Source organism: Falco peregrinus, chromosome W (genome assembly GCF_023634155.1).
Source record: "Falco peregrinus isolate bFalPer1 chromosome W, bFalPer1.pri, whole genome shotgun sequence".
NCBI classification, from domain to species: Eukaryota; Metazoa; Chordata; class Aves; order Falconiformes; family Falconidae; genus Falco; species Falco peregrinus.
Genome location: NC_073743.1, coordinates 25,994,351 through 26,017,471, shown reverse-complemented (window position 1 = coordinate 26,017,471; position 23,121 = coordinate 25,994,351). Strand labels below are relative to the sequence as shown.

At 40.2% G+C, this 23,121-nt stretch overlaps 1 protein-coding gene across 1 annotated transcript in view; it reads left to right on the top strand.

The window, feature by feature from the left end:
- LOC129783143 (dehydrogenase/reductase SDR family member 12-like) overlaps positions 1-15,835 on the top strand; it is a 40,108-nt gene extending 24,273 nt beyond the window's left edge. The window contains exons 3-7 of the mRNA XM_055792944.1: positions 9,804-9,865; positions 10,640-10,744; positions 11,298-11,388; positions 12,739-12,873; positions 15,446-15,835. Coding sequence (XP_055648919.1) covers positions 9,804-9,865; positions 10,640-10,744; positions 11,298-11,388; positions 12,739-12,873; positions 15,446-15,573 — 521 coding nt within the window. The 3' untranslated portion in view covers positions 15,574-15,835. The remainder of the gene's footprint in view (positions 1-9,803; positions 9,866-10,639; positions 10,745-11,297; positions 11,389-12,738; positions 12,874-15,445) is intronic.
- The last annotated feature ends 7,286 nt before the right edge of the window (positions 15,836-23,121 follow it).

The following is a 23,121-nucleotide window of genomic DNA, read 5'->3' as shown; positions in this document are numbered from 1 at the left end:
ATGGAAAATTACCAGGCTTGCTAAAAATGGAAAATTACCAGGCTTGCTAATAAGGGAAGAGAGATAAGGTCATGCTGACCTTGTGCCTAATGTTGTAAATAACTTTGAGGAATTCGCGTAGACAAGAGAGGAAAAAAAAATATATGTAGTTAGCTATCCGCAGAAACCGCAAATAGGAGGACGTATGAAAGTGTAATCCTTTAGAGCTTAGCCAATCAGCAGATGATTTGTAGGCATAATTAACTGGAACTGTATATAAGACATAATCGCGCCGTAATAAATCGAAGCTTGCTTTATCACTCATATTGAGTCGGCTGCTTGCTTCCCCTCGCTCGTCATCTTTTAAATCCAGTACAGTAAACCAAACTTGACTATTCTTTAATTTAGTCAACAGAGTATATGGGTTCGCCACTACTGGATGTATATCCTCAGTGATTTTATTTATGGCCCTTAAATCCTGAACCAGCCTATAGCTTTTTCCATCTGCCTTCTTGATTGGTAATATAGGCGTATTGTATTCCGATTCACATTTGACCAGTAGCCCATACTGTAAAAATTTATCAATTATTTCTTTAATTCCTCTCCTATCTTCTATCTTTAAAGGATACTGTTTAATCTTAACAGGTTTTCCCCTGATTTTAATTTTATGGTTATTGGAGTCACATTCTTGGCCTTTCCAGGGACTTCAGTAGCCCAGACTCCTGGATATACTTGATCTGCGATCTCCGAAGGTATCTCACCTTTAGGGTCAGTCTGTATTAATGCTAAACTCAATACATTTATTAGCTGTTCCTCTCCTATCCTTAACTCCATTTTCCCTTTTTCGAAGACTATTTCTGCTTCTAGTTGCTCTAATAAATCTCAGCCTAATAAAGATTTTGGTGATCCCGGTAAATATAAGAACCTATGTATTCCCATCTGTTTTCCCAATTTATACTCTAACGGCTTTAAGAAAAAGGCTTTTTGTTGTTGGCCAGTGGCTCCCACTACAGTCACAAAGTCTTTATCCTCTGGTATTAATTTCTGGTTTAGCACTGAATAAGAGGCGCCTGTATCTATTAAAAATTCCATTTTCTGTCCTGATTTCCCTAGCTCTATTTTAACCAGAGGATCTGCTAGGGTAGATTCTCCTGGTCGACTTCATTGATCCGATGAAACGTTTGCTATCATGTTTTGAGCTCTCCCTTGCTGCGGGCATTTCGGGCGAGCGGGAGTCAGATTCAAATACTCACAGAGTTCAAGATCTGATCCGTTTATTGTACAAACCAGGTAGACTTTTATAAGGCATTCTATAAGCGTGCAATAATGTGATTGGCTATTTTACAAGCGTATAATAATATGATTGGTTAACAATTGTTTACTGGGAAGATTTCTGTTTCTGCTTTTTCTGGCATGTAGGCTCCTTTCTGCGGTTTCCCAGCTCCTCTTATCACGTCCCGTTGGCCTTGGTTTTGTGCCAACATCTGCAATTTGTTCCTTTTTCTTCATTCCACTGTTCTGGTCGCAACCTCGTCTTATTTCTTCAGTATTTTTCCACTTGCTTCAGAGTTCAGTATAATCATTCAATACAGCAAGAGCCCCAACACCTCCCCCTTTCTTTTTAAATACAGCATTAATACTGCGTTCCACACAGCTCTGAAAACATTGTAAAAGGCAAGGCACTAAAAGTAACAAAAGAATAACAAACAACAATATAGACAGACCTTGTTTCAATAAATCCCTCAACCACCCTCAATTCTTGTTGAGGTAAATAAATTGATACATTTAAACGGTAAATCAACTGTTGCAAAAAATACGTATTTTTAACAAGTGTAGTATTCCACCAGGTACAGTTATCACTAAAGCCAAAATTCGTGTCATTATACTTCTTATCTAACCAACCCCAATATGATTGATTTATAGCCGTATAGTTTACTCCCAAAGGCTCAAAAGCTAGTTCAAAGCAGAAACGCATTTCTTGTAGGTGACATCTGAAGCACTTTTTTTTCCTTTTTTTTTCTTTTTTCTTTTTTTTTCTTTTTTCTTTTTTCTTTTTTTTTCTTTCTTTCTTTTTTCTTTTTTCTTTTTTTTCTTTCTTTTTTTTCTTTTTTCTTTTTTCCTTTTTTTTTCTTTTTTCTTTTTTTTTCTTTTTTCTTTTTTCTTTTTTTTTCTTTCTTTCTTTTTTCTTTTTTCTTTTTTTTCTTTCTTTTTTTTCTTTTTTCTTTTTTCCTTTTTTTTTCTTTTTTCTTTTTTTTTCTTTTTTCTTTTTTCTTTTTTTTTCTTTCTTTCTTTTTTCTTTTTTCTTTTTTTCTTTCTTTTTTTTCTTTTTTCTTTTTTCCTTTTTTTTCTTTTTTCTTTTTTTTTCTTTTTTTCTTTTTTTTTCTTTTTTCTTTTTTCTTTTTTTTTCTTTTTTCTTTTTTTTTTCTTTTTTCTTTTTTTTTTTTCTTTTTTCTTTTTTTTTCTTTTTTCTTTTTTCTTTTTTTTTCTTTTTTCTTTTTTTTTCTTTTTTTCTTTTTTTTTTCTTTTTTCTTTTTTCTTTTTTTTTTCTTTTTTCTTTTTTTTTTCTTTTTTCTTTTTTTTTCTTTTTTCTTTTTTCTTTTTTTTTTTCTTTTTTCTTTTTTTTTTCTTTTTTCTTTTTTTTTTTCTTTTTTCTTTTTTTTTCTTTTTTCTTTTTTCTTTTTTTTTCTTTTTTCTTTTTTTTTCTTTTTTCTTTTTTCTTTTTTTTTCTTTTTTCTTTTTTTTTCTTTTTTCTTTTTTCTTTTTTTTTCTTTTTTCTTTTTTTTTCTTTTTTTCTTTTTTTTTTCTTTTTTCTTTTTTCTTTTTTTTTTCTTTTTTCTTTTTTTTTTCTTTTTTCTTTTTTTTTTCTTTTTTCTTTTTTCTTTTTTTTTTCTTTTTTCTTTTTTTTTTCTTTTTTCTTTTTTTTTTTCTTTTTTCTTTTTTTTTCTTTTTTCTTTTTTCTTTTTTTTTCTTTTTTCTTTTTTTTTCTTTTTTCTTTTTTCTTTTTTTTTCTTTTTTCTTTTTTTTTCTTTTTTTCTTTTTTTTTTCTTTTTTCTTTTTTCTTTTTTTTTTCTTTTTTCTTTTTTTTTTCTTTTTTCTTTTTTTTTCTTTTTTCTTTTTTTTTCTTTTTTTCTTTTTTTTTTCTTTTTTCTTTTTTCTTTTTTTTTTCTTTTTTCTTTTTTTTTTCTTTTTTCTTTTTTTTTTTTCTTTTTTCTTTTTTTTTTCTTTTTTCTTTTTTCTTTTTTTTTCTTTTTTCTTTTTTTTTCTTTTTTCTTTTTTCTTTTTTTTTCTTTTTTCTTTTTTCTTTTTTTTTCTTTTTTTTTCTTTTTTTTTTTCTTTTTTTTTTTTTTTTCTTTTCTCTTTTTTTTTTTTTTTTTTTTTGGGGGGGGGGGTTTGTAATCAAGTCCGTATTTTTCCTTGAGAAGCTTAAGCTGTTCCTCTTGTTTCAGGAGAGTTTCCAACTCTGATTTGTCGAATAGGTCCGTATTTCCCAAAAATATCATACATTTCCTCCGCTGTGATTTTATACGGCAGGTTCCGAATATAAAGGATCCGATTGACCTCTGGGGGCAGCCAGATGTTAGCTCGCTTGGCCGCTTGCATCGCCATGGCGCCGATCGGAGGAGGGGGGGTGGAGGGGGGGGGTGGAGGGGCGGGGTGCCGCCTCGGAGAGAAACCGCGGCCGGGACGGGGCCTGCCGGGCCGCACGCCGCCGCTCGCCGCTTGTTCCTTTTCAGGACACCAGGGTGGTAATTCATCATCTAATCCCCACGCTATTCGTTCAGCAGTGGTCAGTACTGGATAAGCTTTGGATGTATAATCGGGGGGATTTTCACACGGAGGTTGTCCCTCTGGCTCTTCCTCCGACTGAGCAGTAGGATCGCCGGGAGACCGCACTGCAGCCTTAACAGCTGCAGCGACTTGAGCCTCGCCGTGTAACTGCGCGACCATACCCCGTACAGCTCGATACGTGCGAGCCAAAGTCTTTACCCCCTTAGTCCCAACTTGCACAGATTCCCATAAGTCCTCTCCTACTTTCTTCCATGTTTCATTATTATATACATCTTGCGTAGAAGCAAGGTAACCACGGCGGCGACTCCAACATAGCAGATCAACTACTGCCTACCGTGAGACTGGCGTTTCAGTTTTTTCTGCCAGTTTCATCAAACTGTCTACGGTTGCTTTTTCCACCACTGATGCAGTGATTCCCATCCTGCTTAAATTTCCTGACTCACCGGTCAGCCGTGCACGTTCCGCCTTTCTTCGGGCGCCCAGCTCTCTCTCCGCTGGCAGCAGGATCCTCGCCGGCTCCGCAGCTCGTAACACGATCCTTAATGAATCCTCCTGACCTTTTAACCGATCCTGTCGACCCTCATCGGATCACGTCGGGGTCACCAGATGCTGCGGGCATTTCGGGCGAGCGGGAGTCAGATTCAAATACTCACAGAGTTCAAGATCTGATCCGTTTATTGTACAAACCAGGTAGACTTTTATAAGGCATTCTATAAGCGTGCAATAATGTGATTGGCTATTTTACAAGCGTATAATAATATGATTGGTTAACAATTGTTTACTGGGAAGATTTCTGTTTCTGCTTGTTCTGGCATGTAGGCTCCTTTCTGCGGTTTCCCAGCTCCTCTTATCACGTCTCGTTGGCCTTGGTTTTGTGCCAACATCTGCAATTTGCTCCTTTTTCTTCATCCCACTGTTCTGGTCGCAACCTCGTCTTATTTCTTCAGTATTTTTCCACTTGCTTCAGAGTTCAGTATAATCATTCAATACAGCAAGAGCCCCAACACTCCCTCATTTTGGACACTCCCCTTTCCAATGGCCTACCTCTTTACAATAGGCACACTGATCTGTTTTTAGAGGTGGTTGCTGGGTCCTTATTCGTTTCCCATCTCCCCTATTTTTAACTCGAAAAGTTGGTCCTTGGTTATTCAAGGCGGCTACCGTTGCTGCCGCAATGGTCTGTCCCAGTTTCTGTCTTTCCTCCCCTTCCCGGTTTCTAAACACTCTCCACGCTTCTTCTACTAATTTTTCTAAGTCCCTCATGTCTGCCCCTTGTAATTTTTGGAGTTTTTTCCTTATGTCTTCTGTTGATTGTCCCAGAAATAATGAAACCAATTGTAATTTACCCTCTTCTGAGGAAGGATCTATCGTTGTATATTTTTGCATAGCTGTTCTTAAACGATCTAAGAATTCTGAGGGTGTCTCAGATGGTCCTTGTTTTATAATATATAGCCTGGACTAGTTCACGGACTTAGGAATGGCATTTTCTAAAGCGATTCTTATCCATTCTTGATATCTTTTTAATAATCTATAATCATTATCATCATTATAATCCCAGTCAGGATCTGCCCTTGGAACATGGACTTCCACAGTTCCAGGTAAAACTCCTGAGGCTATTTGAACTTGTACATGCGTTCGTGAAGTTTTAATTATCAGTTGTTTCTCAGTTTCAGATAAAGCTGCTAACATTATTTCTATATCTTTCCAGTCCGGATCCAAATTTTTTCACAATTAATTCGAACCTACTGGCTATCCTCTCCGGATCATCTCTATAACCTTTTACTGCCTCTTTCCATGAATCTAATTCACTAGTGGAAAAAGGAATCTTGATTCTAACAGGCCCATTAGTTCCCACAGCCTGTCGCAAGGGAGCCTGTATTACTGGTCCTGATTTGCTCCCTAATCCTGCTTTGCTCCGCGTACGAGCAGTAATTGGAGTGAACCCTTTAGGGTTCACATTGTCTCTGGGTTCCTCACCCTCGGATCCCTCAGCTTTCCCATTTTCCACGATCGGTAAAGGTGGAACGTAATCTTCCACCCTTTCTTCTGACTCACTTAATTTTAAACATCTCTGACCAATACTACATGCTGAACAACATCTCTTCAGTTTTCCTATCCCATCCTTCCTCATATCCTTTTCCATTGCTAATATTAAGGGATCTTGTGGTGCTAGGTTAATTCCACACTCCTTTTGCCACTCTGGGTGATTCCTCAGAGTGAAAAACATATCAGCATACATTACTTCATCCCATTTTCCTTCTCTCCGTAGGAACAACATTAACTGCAGCAAAGTATTATAATTTATAGTTCCATTACAAGGCCACTTTTCCCCACCTTCCAGCTTATAACGTGGCCACCATTGATTGCAGTACTTTATCAATGTTTTCTTATTCACATTTCCACCAGCAGACCCTCCAATATCCTTCCAATGATTCAAGACACATCCTAACGGGCTTTTCTTTAAAATCCCACCACTCTGCTTTCCTCCCATTTTTCCCAGCTTACACTCACAGAACACACTTATCACTTACAGAATTAATACTTACAAAATGCAGCACGCAGGTATCTTTCTATAGCAACACCAAGAACTTACTATTATTATCAAAAATATAACCGAAATCACAGTAACAATTATCAAAGTCAAATTCCACATTCCATAAATCCGGTAACCAAAATAAGCAACACTGCAGCAAATAAGCTTTATAAGCAAACTTGCCAGATTCCAGATGGCAATTAAATGCTGATAAAACCCAAACAGAACCAGAAGTATACTTGGGGTGCTAGCTACAGAAGTATACCTGAGTTTTCCAGACCAGACATATACTTGAGACGCGAGTCACAAAGTATACCCGTACGCCACCCTGCGGGAGTCAATCCTCTCGTCTTACGGGCAGCTCCAGAGAACAGATAACCGGTAATACCAGAATAAAGCAATAAAGAATATTGTCACTTACTATAATGGGATTCTTGTCTGCCCCTGCAGTGATCCGGTGAGTTGGGGAGTCCCTCCGGGAAAATCCCGGGGGTACCCAAGGGAGTCCACTCTACTCAAGGGCATCCTGCTGTCCCGTTATCTCCTTGGTAGGGCAGCTTGCTTTGCAAACAGGGAGGACAGCTCGCCTTGCAGAGATTTGCAACTTCCTTGCCAAAACAGTCTATATGATCTTTCAGACATTTTAACCCTTTTGTCGCTATACAATTACAGGCTCATTTATGCATTACAATGAATACTGGTTTATGAATACAAACTTGACCATATTATTTACAGCTTATTCACATCATTTTGGAAAGGCAGATGTCCAGTACACTGATATTAATTATCAGTTATTAGCAAAAGGATATACAATTTGGATGTTGTCTTGGTTTCCCTGAGTCAGGGAAGAGGGAAATATAGTTTCTTCTACCATATCAGCCTTGGTTTTCCTTGCTTTTTTTTTTTTTTAACTAAAAATACTAAAATTTTCCTTTTTTGCTTTTTTTTACTGGTAATGCAATTCATGTTTTTATAAGGACTGTGGCAGGCAACACATTAATCTGCAGCTTCTTCTTTTACTTAGAAATTAATTTCTATATTACTGCGTGCTGCAATACAGCTGTGCTTGGCAAAATACATGCCATGAGGTACGTGGCTGTGCCAGGCCTCTACACTGCTGCACTTAGCATTCTTCCTGTTTGTTTAAATGTAACTAGCAAACTGTGTGCCAGCTTTTGCATGAATAAAAATGTGGAGTTTTCAATTGATGATGATGTATTTCAACCAGAAATATACCTTATTAATAAGGTATACTTATTCTACTATTATTAGACTAAATTTCTTGTCCAGGCTGTTCTGCCTGACAGACCAGCCCATGCAAACAAGGACATATAATATCTAAGTATATTTGTTAAAGTACTAAGGAGTTTGTGTTTGAACACTTCAAATGGGGACAATAGTTGGTGAAGTATTTAGTAGCTGGAGAAATTAAATGCTTCAGTTTTAATGCCTGATGCATCACATCTGTGTGTGTTTTGAGATACTAGTGCTTAGCATAGGAAGCTGAGATCAAAACTGGTCTTTTTGTGCTCTGTCTCAAAGCAAATTTGCAAGTGGTTTTGTGGGGCAAAAAGATGGAGTGCTCTGGCTCTGTGGGATTTACTGAATTCTTAATGAACTTGAGAAAGAGGGGAGATGCTGGCTTTGCAGTTTGTGGTTTTAAATAAGCACATAAACTTCTGACAAGCTGTAGTTGCTATAAGCAGGATTTTTGGCACTGAGCATTTCTCTCATCCAGCTGGAAAACAAAACAAAAGTCAGTTGTTAGTGAGGCAATGTTAATGCATTCATCTTTGCATCCCTTTAGAACTAACAAATCAACATGAAGCCCTTTAAAAGCGTAAATTAATCTGCAGGACAGTAAAATGAAGCATCGCCATAGCTGGTGCATCGCAGCTCTGCCTTTAGGAGATGCAGCTTATTTAACCAAAACATGATGTTACTTTGCATTTGAAGGGTCAATGACAAATCAAAATTTAATCCAGGCTCTCAGCTTGTACTGAAGTGATTTTTTTTTTATTTTTTTATTTCATCGCAGCAGTCTCCCATGACAATCAGCAGTAGTTCTTGTCCTAATGATGTCATCGTTCAGTCTCCCCGCCTCTACCAGGGGAGATTATTATTCACTGGCAACTGCCTTTGCTTGCATTTTCTGCTGAAGACAGGCTGTGTTTACTCATCTGCTGTGCATTTGCTTTGTTTGATTTGCCAGGGTTTTACATATATTTTGTGCATATGGATGTTCCTCTGATTATATAAAGAAAATGAAGACTGCTGTGGCTGATGGGGGAACTGAATGGTTTGTTCACCAAGCATGTAACACGTTTCATTTTGGTAGCATATTTATAAACATGCTGTATTTTAACTGGGTGATCTCGTTGCCTCTGTGGAAGTGAGGTTATAAAGACACATGCTGAAGTCCTCATGTCTAGTGAAAAACATGGCCTCAGTAGCTCATGGAAAAAGTTTATCACTGACATAGAACTGCTGAACTAGAGCCATTTGTGAAGAGATAAGAGAGAAGTATTACACTTGATGCAGAAACACTAGACTAAATGGGGCTAGATTCACTTTGAAGCAATTTTTAAAATACGGTTTAAAGGGAAAAAAAATTAAACGTATTTCTGTTGAGACAAAACCAAACCAAAATCGCTGTTGTTGCACTTGGGTGGGTGAAACATCATGAGGTGTGTCTGAATCAAATATACTAGCGTTGAACAATGTTTTGAATAACAAACTTTGCTGGTCATGGTAACAGCTGTAATGGAATATATTTATGTGGTGTGTGCGAATCTACACTAAATGAACACGATCAAAGTGAGGAAGGACACAGTTAAGTTTCTGCAAATAATCTTAGCTCAGCCTTGGGCATGCAACATTAATATTTTTCCCCCTAAGGATTCCTTATCTTCTGTAATAGTCATGCTGGGGATTTAAGAGACAGTTTTTGTGTGCAACACAAATCAAAAGTGTCAGCGTACTCTAAGTGATTTCACAGTGTGAAGGCAAAAATGGGCAAGCCTCAAGTGCATATGCAAGGCTCTAAGAAACACAAGCGTGAAGCGCAGTTTTCTTCTCTTGTTCGTGACCCAGCATAGATACATGTATATTTACCACACGTGGAGGGGAAATGCATTCCCTGTTTCTTCATTGGCACCACCCCCCACCCCCCCCACCAAGGAAATTCTTATCTGAGCTATTTTGCCTTCAGAGTCACGGCTGAATGTAGTGAGCAGTTTGCTTTATGGGTACAATAAACATAAAAGTCTATAAAATAACTGATGTGCCTTTTGGTAAGTATGCAGCAACGAGGGCCACTACAGGTTGAGTTGGCATATTGCAGGTAAAACAGCGGGGGTGGTGGTAAAGAAAGGTATCTTCATTAAATTCAGATCTATTTTCAGAAATAGACTTTGGGTTTTGGGTTGTGATGGGAAGGGTGGGGAGAGAAGAAAGCTTTTTTAAAAAGAAAAGTTGATGTTGGTGCTTCTCTGTCTTTTAGGAACATACATTCTGACAACTGCCCTGCTGCCCCTCCTGGAAAAAGAAGCTGATGCCAGAGTGGTGAGTCTGCTATGCTGTTGAAAAGTGGTGTTTTACTGTTCTTACTTTCTGGTTTGTGACAGCATTTCTTTGACTGTGCTAGCAATACAGGATTAGTTATAATGCTGTAAGCATCTTGAGAAACCTCTGTGATTTTGCTAACAACCTCCTTCTCCAAGGTAAAACTCCTGCCCACAACCCTCCACCCCTCATTGCAAATCAGAGTACAAAACACTTCCTTTGGAAACTTCCCCTTTTACTTTCCCTGGGGCAAGGCATCTCCTGCAGCGTAGTGCAAAATTCCTATAATAGGAGTATAGGCTTAAAAGAACCTCACAGGTCTTGGCATAAAGTAGGACAGTGGATACTTCTTTTTTAAATGAAATTTTCTAAGTTTTGTACAATCTTTTGTTTCCTAATTATATAATTCGTTAATAAAAATATATAATAATTTTAACAATTTGATAAATGATAAACATATAAACTACAAATAGTGCTATCCTGCTATTTTCTTTCTCCTGATTACTTTTCAAAAGGAAGGAGCACAAAGTTCCCTGGAGGAGTCAACACCACTTTGAATGAAAATCACTTTCTAAAAAATAGTTTTTCTTCCACCTCATTTCCAGGTATGTTCCACACACGAGTGCAAGCATAGTGCTAAGAGTGTGCAGAAGAATCCTGCTCCCTAGGGACTTCCAAATATGGCCTGAAGATAACATTACATGCATGAGCAAAATTGTGGGGAGTTCCTGGTTTTGCTTTTCATTCATTTGCTTTTCATTCATTTGATTACAGATAACTGTCTCTTCTGGGGGCATGCTAGTTCAAAAATTAAACTTATCTGACTTGCAGTCAGAAAACGGGACATTTGATGGAACTATGGTGTATGCACAAAACAAGGTATGGTCCATGGTTTTGAAAACAAAGCCCAGCACTTGTTTGCTAGGCAGCTTATACCATCTGCTTTGCAAAAAGCCTGACATTCACTGTTGCTTTCCCATTGCATCCAATTCGTGCAGAGATGCACCAGGAATAATATTCAGGAGTATGATGGCATGCACCTGTGAGTGCATACCATCTTGCACAGAGAACATGGCTAGACTTGAATTTGATTTGATATAAGTCTCAAGGGGGAAAACTGTCTTGTGCTGACAAACCCTTTCTGCCTTCTTAGTTCTTACCGACACTCTGCAGCAAGTAGATGTGGTCAGTAAAAGCAGTGTAACCACTTTAAAAGTAAGCTTGTGGCCAGGATATGGATTGCAATGACCATGGTGGTCTCTGAAAAAATTATCCAATAAATTCAATCAGGATGAGCAAGGGTATATTTTCTGCTATATATAAACATCCCGGTATTTACAGCACATTGGGTGTAGCTTATCTCCCTGGGAACTAACTTGGTGGGCAGGCTATTGAACTTGATACTAGTCTGGCTCTTTTTGCTCTGTCCTAGAGACAGCAAGTTGTCTTGACAGAACAATGGGCAAAAGCTTGCAGAAACATCCATTTCTCTGTTATGCATCCTGGCTGGGCAGACACTCCAGGTAACATCTGCTTGACGCTATAATTTTTTTCGTTTCTGGATTAGTCTAAAAGCAAAGAGAAAAGAAATTTTCTGGTAGATTTCTCCAACAGGTGCAGTGATGTCTTGGCTCCACACTGGTGTCTGAAGTAGTTTTGTACCCCCTTGGTAGCTCTGTTCTGTAGTGTCTGCTATCTGTCTATATCCAGAGAATATTAATGGGTAACGAATGATTCCAGCCCCGCACAAATGCACAGCAGAGCCATAGTGCTTTAAGCTAATCTCTAAGTTAACATTTGTAGTGGGACTGTTAAACACACAGAACTTCTGCTTTTGTAAGTACCAACGTGCAGACATTGGGAATTTGCAAGGGCATACAGGAAAATGGAGTATGCACCACTGTGCAAGCCCTGTTCCTCTCCTTTTCCTCTGAACATTTACTGCCATCAAGAAGCAGTGTTTGGCCAGACAGTCCTTTGTCTGAGCTGCAGCTGTTCTTCAGTGACTGTGTCTCAGCAGGAAGGCCGGCATCAGTTATCCAGTATGCGGGGTGCATTCTGCAATATGTTACCAGCCCCTAACACCCGAACTTTGGATGCAGACCAGCAGTCTGTCTCTAGGTCTTTTCTAGGGATGCAGTTCCCCAGATTTGCTTCTGACAGCAGAAACATTTTCCCTGGCTACTTTATACTTGAAGACTGCCCTTTCCAACTAAATATCCTAGTATTTATATTTCTTTGAAATATATTTATTTTTGCAGATCAGATCCTCTGTGAATTTCAAACCTAATGAACCATAAAGGTATTCCACCTTAAAGTTCAAGGACTCTCCAACCTCCAAAAATAAACAGCTCAGGGGATGGGCTTTCAATCATCACCTGTTGGACAAAATAAAAAGAAACCAGAGTTTAAACATTAATTATGTAGTTGGTTTAGGTACTGTTCACCATACAGGTTTTAAATACAATGCTGCAACTGGTTTCCTAAAACTGTTGAGGAAATAAGAGCTAAAAATCCTGTTAGAATACTTGGGTTTTTGGTATTTCTGTTTCTCCCTTGTCTTACATCTTTGCAGTTTAGAATGGAATAGGCTCAGAAACCTCTCACTGATCTTATTCTCAGCTCCTACTAGTTTTATCCCTGTAATTTGACCCAAACAAACAACTGGTGGATCATCTGGCAGTTTAGCCCTATTCCACCACAAGTCATTGTAGTCCTAGCTATGGGGAAATACTTTTTTTCTTTCATAAACTCCTGAGATGCCTTCTCTTTCTCCTACGTTCACAATTTCAATTTTAAGCTGCTTTAAAAAAAAATTAAAAAAATCAAGTGTCTTGCATGGCATACCACCATTCTGGTGTTATTTCTTCTAGCTGTGAGATCATCAATGCCAGATTTCTACCAGAAGATGAAAAATACCCTGCGCACAGAGGCCCAGGGAGCTGATACTGTTGTATGGTTGGCAGTATTTGAAGCAACAAAGTTACTGAGTGGCTTATTCTTCCAAGGTAAGTTGGCATTGTTCTACATTGCGAAGCAGTGGAGATCCCTAAGCTGCCTGAACTGTAGGATCCCCATCTGGCTTGGAAGGTGATGAAAGGTCAACCAGGCAACCATTGTTCAAAGGATAAAGCATTTCTTCAAATCGTTCCAAGACTAAAGGTTTAAGTGAGCATTGTGCAGCCAGAGAACAGTTGTGTTATGTTCCTGGTTTTGTCCTCTAAAGTAGCTGATGGAGACTTAAAGCATTTCTTTAGGGAGGGTTGGGATTTTTTAAATGAAAATGGCTGTACACAGGTCTGTGCCAAGGTAAAGTGAATCACAGCAAACAGCATCTTTTATGATGCTGGGAAACTAGCATCCTTCTCACAGAGCACTGGGGGTTGGCTTTGCTCTTCTTCCTACTGTTTCATGCTAGTTAAAACTGCCAATTCCCCCTTTCTCCAATCCTGGGCAGGGACTTGAGCACAGTGGCGTTTCTGGCACTCTAAGCTTAGGGAATGGAAAAAATAGGGCAGAGCCTTTCTTTTCTCCCAGGCAGATGACAGACATCTTAGTAGAAGCAGCTGTAGGCATAGATGTCTTAATGGTCATGCAGGTCAGTCCAGAAGGAGAAAAGAAAGCGCAGGTTAATTGCTTACAGAAGCCCAGTACTTTTGTTGGATGTGGCACTCAAATCCTGATTCACTGAATTTCTAGGCGGAGCATGCAGGAAGCTCAGACCCTGGTTCCAGAGTTGGTTTGACTTTGTCCCATCTGTCCCCTCCCAGGTAGTCACAGTGTTGTTTGACAGATATTTAACCAGACCTCTTTCATGTCATCATGTGGTGCATGCAGAAAACCCACATCCCAGCTGGTCAGTCTTCTTTGTAGAACCAGGCTTTGCCTTTTTCAAACTCCTATCACCTTCTTCTGGTCCTAATGCTCCTGCTCAGTTGCTCTCTCTCTAGGTCATAATTCCACCAGGCTCTTGCTTTTGGTCTTTGTCTACCCCCAGCTTCAGTAAACAGGGAACGTGCCTTGGCTCTTCAGCTATAGCTATTGACTCTTGAGAGCTTTGGCCTTGGCATGACTGCTCTTGAGGCTGCAAGAGAAGTCCTGTGCCTATGTCCTGTGCTTCTCAAAGAGTGATGAAGTCAGTTATTTCTCTCTCCTACTGCTCTTTGGAAGCCACAGCTTACTATGGGCTGCCTTCAGGCTCAGTAAAGGACTTTGTGAGCAGGAGCACTTTACCACAGTCTGCTCTTCTGGTCCTTGACGGCCATTTCCTGAATCAGTCACACCTTCCCTCCATTTCCTCCATTCTTTTATTCTGTTCCCTTTAAGTGCAAACCAAAGCCAGCAATTTTTTTTTCCTGAGGAAAAAAAAAGGGAAGTGAGAACATGACTCGTACAACCAGAATTCTCTGCATCTGCCAAAATAAATAAAAAATGTTTGACAGAGTTCTGCTTTCCAAAGACTAGAAGCATCTTCTCTGTGATTCTGAACTTGGCTTTCACACGTAGCTCCCAAACTAGCACGAGCTACTGGAAGCAGGTAGGAAGCAGTTTATATTCTGTGTGATGGAGAAGGGAACATTCCTCTGAGTGTTTCCCTCTCCTCAGTTTTCCATGAGCAGAGGTTTCATGGCTTGTGCAGCCAGTTACAACATTTACTCTTAAGAGAGCAAACAGCTTTGCTCCCCTGGGAAGCCTGATATGTTTTCAGAGAAATCTGCTGCCCAATGTTGCAACCACTTGTTCTTTTAGTCTCAGCTGGCTACTGCAGAAGTTGGGCTTATTTAATAGACTAACAGTGCTGCACGGGTGCTCTGACCGTTGTTTCATAGACATCTGAGAGCACTGTTATAATGTTCCCGGGCTCTAGATACCAGGTTTTTCAGAGAAAAATCCCTTTGAATGGATGGTGATACAGCTATATTTACACAGACTGAGGAGTATGAGATTTGGAGAACCAAGCAAAGCATCAAACTGAGCAAATTTGGTCACACGTCTTTCTATTGGATACATGTTACTTAAGGCAATTGAGCAATTAGCTGAAGTTCTTTAGCATTTAGAATTTAGCTGTTATTTTTAAGGATGAAAGTAAGTATTTTAAGATTGAAAATAATCCAGACTACAAAGTCCCAGCTGGAGAATTTGTGTAGCACCAGGAACTTTACCTAGGAGGCAAGGAAAAACTTGCTGCCAAAGCATCCTCTGCCTGCAACAGCAATCTCAACTTCTTGGCCTTTGTCTACAGGAGTTGGACTAGTGATAGAGCATGTGTAACACCGCAACCAGTCCTTCCTTCATCTATACTGTCCTTAGCTGCAAATGAGGTCTTGCTCCCCAGTCTAAGTTGTGTTTGCCTAAAGGACAATCATTTTAGTTCCAGGAGACAAATGAAATTAGTTTCATTTCTGGTTTAGAAGATATACTTAACTAAAATTGTTTACAGATACCTAGAAGGTACATTTCATGGCTTGCAGACCATCAGGTATGTTTTGGCACTATAAGGCCTAGCAGAAAATTCTCCAGAAGAGGTAGTTAAATGTCACCATAAGGATTTTTTGTTGTTGTTTTGTTTTGGTCTTCCAGTCAGGCAACCAGTCCCTACGCACTTACCCCTAGCAAGCACCCACAGTCCACCTGAGGATGAGGAGAAGCTAATGGAGGTGCTGGAAGAGCTCTCCCAGAAGTTTAAATCTACTTCTCCAGGAACTTAGTGTTACTGCTGATACAGTAAAGCTCACACTGTAACAGTACTGTAGCGCGGAGGGGAAGCAGGATGCCATGGGCCTAAAATAAATTAGGTTCAGGTTTTCACATCATGGGGGAAGAGTGGTGTCTGTGCCATTTTTTCTTCTGCTGTGGAGATTCTCTCCCATTGTGAATATGCATATGCTGTGTCAAGACACAGTAAGGTTGTGTTCTTTGATTTGGAAGAAAAATTGGAAGGCATTAAAATAAACTCTAAGGCTTTGTGAAGTTACCCGCAATCATTTAAAACACCACAGAGAAATAGAGGAGCATACCTTCAGTAGCCCTTGTGAAGGACTTCATGGAAGAAGTAGTAGATGTTTTAAACAGTGTTTAACCACTCTATTCACAGGTTGGTGGCTTCCTTCACTGTGTGGGGGTGACTGGGCTCTAACTTGTAACTGGGAAGGCAGGAACTCTTGTATTGCCTGCTTAATTTAAATGGAAGGACTCCTCACGGCCTTCAGTTTCTATAAATCAATGCTGGTATGCAGAAGTGATCTGCTTCCTCACGTTTAAACAGAAAGAATTTAGGAATGCTGCCAAATGCTTTCCACATTATGAAGCCAGGCTGAATATTATCCCATTTATGTCAAGACCCCATGAAGTAGGATGTTTCAACATATCCCACACCCAGGCATGGCTGGATCCAGTGGAGAAATGGCTCCATGATTCCAGGCATGAAATGAAGTAACTACTAAGCTGTATGTGCTGACCACTTCTGTGAAAGATCAAAGGGACTTGCTTTATCATTCTGAATGGATTAAGAGGGAGAAGGGAACATTGTGGGGCACAGGTTCTAGAGGAGTCCACCTCCTGACAGGAGGGCTGTATTTTGTCTGGAACTGTTCATTTCCAGACACAGAAGATGGGATTTGTCTTACCTGACCTGTGGACATTTGAATTACTCATTGAGATTCTTATTAAATCAATAGAGAAAAAACTGGCTTTTTCACAGTAATTTACTGGATCTAGTTTAAGAAACAACGCCTACATTCGTGCATCTTTCTACCGATGGTGAAGACAGTCAGCTCAGACCAAGACATTCAGGTGGGATTCATTTTGTGTTACATATTTCACATTTACTGCAAAGCCAAGGCTATTAACAAAAATAGTGATAACACGTTTTCTCCTGAACTGAGTGTGTTTGCTAGCAAACTGCATACAGAACCAACCAAGCTGCACTGTTGTTTTACACAAGGCTGCGGACCTTAGACACAAACATAACATAGGCATTCTTGAGCCCTCTGCAGTGACTGGTAGCTAAAGGCCCTGCTGATGGGCAGAAGAGAACTGTTACGTCTGCTTTACACATTTTAGTTTCCCCAAAGTTATCCTACTGGCTGGCAGCATTTACTCATTATACAAAGACATACTATTAAGCATCAGTTTAGAAAAAAACTTTTTTTTTCAGCCTATTATCAGTCTCCTTGGAAATAGCGCCTTTACTGTCAGAGAGGCCCTGAAATAAGTTTTCCCATGATAAGCAGTGCTGAGACAAGTGGGCTGTCATAGCTCTTCCTGAAGAGGCTGGATCAGCATTCCAATGATTGCTTCATTTTAGAAACTTAACTCCTCACGCTGCAGTGAAAGAAAACAACAGCAAGGCTTGGACAGATGTTTATTTCCTAGAAGTCCAGTATTAACATTTCATATGGTTCAAACTGTTAAATACAGTTGCTGAAAACAAGAGTGTGGCTGGAAGCATATATAGTAACTACACTTCTCAATCCAGTAGCCCCAAGGACTAATAAAAACATTTGCATTATTATTTAAGTCAAGTTGCTTCTCTGCTCTGCAGTATAGAAGAGAAGTTTAATGACTGGTATTTAAATAGTTCATAAAAATAACCAATAGTGCACATGTTATATATATAAAACATTTTAGTCCACATTCTGTATTGATGTATTTGAATAGGCTTTTAGTCTTTTTAGTCACAGCTTAAAAACAGAGTCAAAGGTATGAAAACTGCTTTAATCAAAGTTTGGTCACAGTGTAAAAGAGCCAGATACTATGGTTTAAGAGCACTTGTGATTTAAAAATAATTAAAACACAGAACAGCAACTAGAAACAAAACCCAGAGCCTCCCACACTTTGGTACTGTGGTCCCAATGATGCTTTATTTCAGCAAGAAATTTATTTCCCACAAGAGCAAACGCAGCATGTAGCTGTAAAGCCAGTGAGGTGCTTTGTGTTAATGCAATTTAGAATGACTTGTACCTGCGTGTAAGCACATACTTTTAGTGCCATCTATGAAATTTTAGGGGCAAGAGAACAATGGCATCTAGTGACAGATGACCAGAAATAGAAGGTGGCACAAGTTCTTGCTCAGCAGTGCATACTGAGGACTTCAGTACACATCTGGTGTCTAGGAGCCAAGCAACAAGCACAGCAGCTGTTCTTGCTGCCCTTCACTTTCCATACTCAGCCCAACACTTGTGTCAGCTTTCAGGCTTATATGACTCTGACCTCAGTCGTTTAATTATTCCCATTCTGAAGGCTTTTGCATTTTTCTTCATTTTTTGAAGTCACCTAGTTGGAAGGTTTTTGCTCAAAGAAAGAGGAATGTAGCGTCACAGACCACATATAAAGTAGTGTCCCCATGTCCTGAGGGAAAGACACGGCCCATCAACAGCGCAGTGGGCACTGGCTGCAGTGATGCGGGGGCTGCTGAAACGTTTCTCAGTCTTGGGTGAAAATGTTAGGAGGTCAGTGTAACAGAGAGCAGGCAATTTTGTCAACTGCATTTCCTCTTCTCCCAAGTTCCATTTCTGGGCTGTGTTTACTCTTTGTAAAAAAACCAAAATAAAACAACTTGTGATTGATTAAAGGTATAAACAATTGTTTGTTGCCTGCCTCTGAATAGCAGGGCATTCCCACATATACCTCATTATTTTGAAGTAAACTGTAAATACCAACTGTTTGCATTTGTACCAACACACTCCCCAGCTTCTGTGCTGTCCTGACTCCCCCCACTTACACTGTTCCACTCACTGGGAACAAGTTGCAGGCAGCCCCTTCCTGTTCAACAAGACTCAGGTGGGCTGTTTGAACATGCCCTGCCTGGCCTCAAAGAGGGGAGTTTTGCTATAGACTTCAGCGTAGACAGCCTTAAGTCAGTGCTGAAAAATGCAATGTAAACAATTTATTTGGTGAGACACAGACTTCAGCCAGACATCTCAATTTTCAATTCAATTACTAATTGTATTTTTGGAATGCCAGAGCATTTTTTAAAGCCACAGCAGTAGCAGCAGTACTAGCTTTCATTAACCAACGTTTAACTCAAGTGAGCAGAGTGAACATGTATTCAGTACTTTCAATACTTAAAAGGGGCTTATGAGAAAGAGGGGGACAAACTTTTTAGGGCTTGTAGCAATAGGACAAGGGGTAAGGGTTTAAAATTAAAAGAGGGTAGATTTAGACTAGATATTAGTGAAGAATTTCTTCCTGTGAGGGTGGTGAGGCACTGGCACAGGTTGCCCAGAGAAGCTGTGGATGCCCCATCCCTGGCAGTGTTCAAGGCCAGGCTGGATGGGGCTTTGAGCAACCTGGGCTAGTGGAAGGTGTCCCTGCCTGTGCAGGGGGGGTGGAACTAGATGGTCTTTAAGGTCACTTCCAACCCAAACTGTTCTATGATTCATTCTGTTCTTTCAGAGAACAACCTGGTAGTCATTGACTCCAGTGGAAAAGGGTAGCTATAAACCAGTTCAATCTTTCAATCCCTTTTGCCCATGCCCTTCTTCTACTCCCTGTGTGTATTGCTGTCTCACACACCCTGGAAAAATAAAGCACCCCTTCTCATGACACCAGATCCTACTTATCTAAAATTAGTGCTGGTCAGCATCCACCCACTGTCTTTTAAAAGAAGCTGTTATCACTTGGATGGCAGCAGGAAGCTTCAGATCTCTGACCTGAGCCAGGAGAATATTTCCCTGTTTGCCCACCCTAAGGCTTACGTCTTTTGTTTTGCTGAGAGGTAATTCTGGGTGCATTTGGGCAGACCCAGTGACTGATGACAGGAGATAATTTTGAAATGCAAATAAGTTGACTTGAAAACTCTGATCCTGCAGTCATCCTAACAGCACTGATCTAGGCAATGAGAGAAAGAAAGCATTGAAGAGGCTGGGAGTCTGATGGGCAGCAAGCGTAACAAAAACCCTTTGGGGAGTAAAGCAACCAAATCAAAGAACTTCAATTTGTTAAGTAGGTCAGTATTTATGTTCCTCTCTCTAGAGGGAGCCATCAGATAAACGGTAGGAAAAAAAGATGTATTCCTGTGAAGGAAACTTGTTCTCTCTCAAGACAAAAGCTAATGCACAGCCTTACAAAGAGACACAGCGTCAGCCTGGCCAAAGGTCTTCAGCAGGCCGGGTTTTCAGCCTGCTGCCATGAGAAACAACTCAAACCTTTGCCATGCCAGCAGTGCCAGTGTTATTCATGGATAAAAGCATTGTCAGAACCAAGGCAGAATGGTAAAACTTACACTGGTGCAAACTTCACGGGGGGGAGCTCCCAGGAAGCGGTGGTTTCCTTGAATGGCTAAAAATCATCTTCCTGAGCTCCCTTTATTTTCCAGCTGAGACTCTGAAATCCACAGGGAGCCTTGGGGCAACGCAGAAAATTGTGCAATTCCTTGACTGCCCAAACACCTGGCTTCCTTTGGCTGCTCTCCCACTGCCAGGCAGTCAGAGCAGGAATTCATTGTGGCAAAAGAATGCTGCTTGCCCATGTAACAGTCAGTTTTATGACAACTCACAGAACAGGTAGGTGAATGGGTCGTCCAGTCAAAACTCAATAACTGAAATTCCCCTTTACAAATCAACACACACATCGAGAAGGAAAAAGTAATAGCCAGAAGCTGATAGAAATTAATTTAGTGGGGTTAAATTAGCACAATTCACTCAGTTACGGTTGGAGACACTTATTTACATAATGGAACAGAACTGGAAAGCATTACAATATAATTAGCAGAAAAGATGGTCAAATTGCTGAGTACTATTCCTAGAAAACACAGACCTGAACAAAAGCCAGTAAGATCTTTCCATGTAAAATCCCTCTATTCTAAGTACAATGAAGCCTGCAAGATATTGGTTGGTATGGTCAACTTAACTCACCAAGTAGAGTGTCAGAAGCAATGTTCAGCCTTTGGAAAACCAAACCACCCCTGAAACTAGTGGTAATGACAAAGATGAGTCAAGCAAGTTCATGTATTCATTTTTTTCTGAAACTTTCTTGATTACTTGATGATGGCAGCCCTACAGAATTTTCTTGGGAGAGGACGAAGTAGAGGTGTTAATGATGGGTATTTTTCACGTCTAAAGGACACCCTGACCTGATATAAAATGTTTGTATTTGGTTAGTATCTGCAAAGGTGCTGAATTCAGTGAACAGGGATGAAAAAATTGTGTAAAGAAGCCTGGAAAGTACAAAGGTGATAAATCCTTTCTAAATTCAGATTATTTAATGTCTAGGGAACAAGTAACCAGAGAGAGGCAAAACCTCTGTCTTCATAAGGCTTGACACCTTATCTGCACCATCTCAATAGTGATGTATCTCTTCCCCACCATTTTAATGTCAAAGTACTTAAGAATTTAATGCATTTCTCACAGCACTACTTGAGATAGATAAATGCTATTGGACAATTAAACCGAAGAACAAGAAATTGAAGCCAGACCTTCATGGACTCCATCTACCACCCCATCACTAGAACAACTTGACATTCCTCATGACTTCTGGATCTGCTGTCAGCTTACAGTGCTGGGACAGGGAAGGTTTGGCTTTGTACAGTTCTGATGGACATTCATTTCTAAACTACTGGCTTTTTTTGTATGCTGGTAACATTCTCTTTCAGCATCTCTTCTTTGCAAAGACTATACACTTGTTTTCATTTTGTTTGGAGTTCAATGTCCCCATGTGGCACCAGTTTCAATGCTCTGAACTCAACCTCTTTCTGTTCTTAGCAGCACAACATTGTCCTGCAGCAAACAAAGTTTCAGAGATGACCAAAAACTGGTCACAAGGGAAAATCCCCCAAACTAGGAGAATGCAATGAAAAGCCACGTGTGACCACAGAGAATTAATTTCAAGCAAATTCCAGAGCTTCAGGTTCTGTCAGACTAGGGACCACTTCTTTCTTCTGAGGAGCAAAGATTTCCTGCCGAATTTCATATGCAATTTTGAAGAGAAAAAAAATCTGTTTCTTCCTCAATATTACACAAGAGGTCAACACTGAAGGGACTTTGCACATGAATCCATCTTGAAAAAAGGATCGTTTGTTGCTACTGTTGCATACTATTGTCACATACAGAAACAAAGTCTAGTGAATCCTAATTGAAAATATCCCCTATAAAACCACACATGGCAGACCTGTTTCCTATATGCTACAAAACAGAATTTTGGTTGTTGTTGCCCAAATCCTATTAGGAACAGCAAGGACAGACACATGTAGCATTTGCTAATTTGTTAGTAGCCCTAGTATTTTAGATTTAATAAGATATTTCCCCTCCCCCCCCCCCCCCCCCCCTTTTCTAACCCATGTGGTAGTGATATGGAGAAATAGTGTGAAATGGGGACAATGGACACCGACTGTGATTGTATATGTCTACTCAAGGAATGTGGGTATGGTGACTGGTCATGGGTGCGGTGTCTGGTCACGTAGGCACACAGCTTTGAGGAGACACCTACAGTTTTGAGGAGATGCCTGCCCTTCTTCCTCTAACAAAGGGGCTATTTTAAAAAAGAATGAGAAAAGGATGAGAGATATTCCAATGCTATCTAGAGGGAGGGAGTGCTAAGTCTCCTTGCTGAAGAGGATCGGATGGTCACAAGGACATGAATCACCTAAAAACCTGCAAGACCACCATATTCCAGGCAAAGGACTGATAAGCTAACTAACATACGAAGCAAGAGTAAGCGGGTTTAGGTGACGAATATGTATAGGCGTTAATTGAATATTCATTTGTTTTATTGTATAAATGTGAGATGGTTCGTCACTTCGGGCATGCACGCTTGTGGAGGAGCGATGCCCCGTGCATCTGCGCGCAATAAACATACCTACTTTATAACTTTCGAGTTATAGAGTCCAATTCCGCACGTCAGTTTGGCGAGCCAGGTAGGAGGATTTCTGCTCGGCTGAGGGACCAGCTGCGGAGCGGACGCTCCTAGGCGCGCCCCGGGAGATTTCCTCGGAGGAGCCTCCTCTTCTCAGCTGCTCACCCGGGAGCAGGAGAGAAACCCCTGGATCCACGGATAAAACTGTATGTTTAGTAACGGGGCGGCTGGTGAGACGCACGGAGACGTCCGGCGCGCAGCGTAGTCCCCAGGAGGAAAGGTACCTTGGGAGGGGGTTTGCTGACCAAGGGGTGGCCGCTAGCGATCTTGAGGGCAGATCGAGCAAACCCGAGGTTACTGCCATTCCTAAAAGCTCGGAGGCCTTGTGACGGAAAGTGGGGGGTGGGACGGAATAAGGCGGAATCTCACAGGAACAAGTTAAGAGGGACCTCATAGCAAAAGTA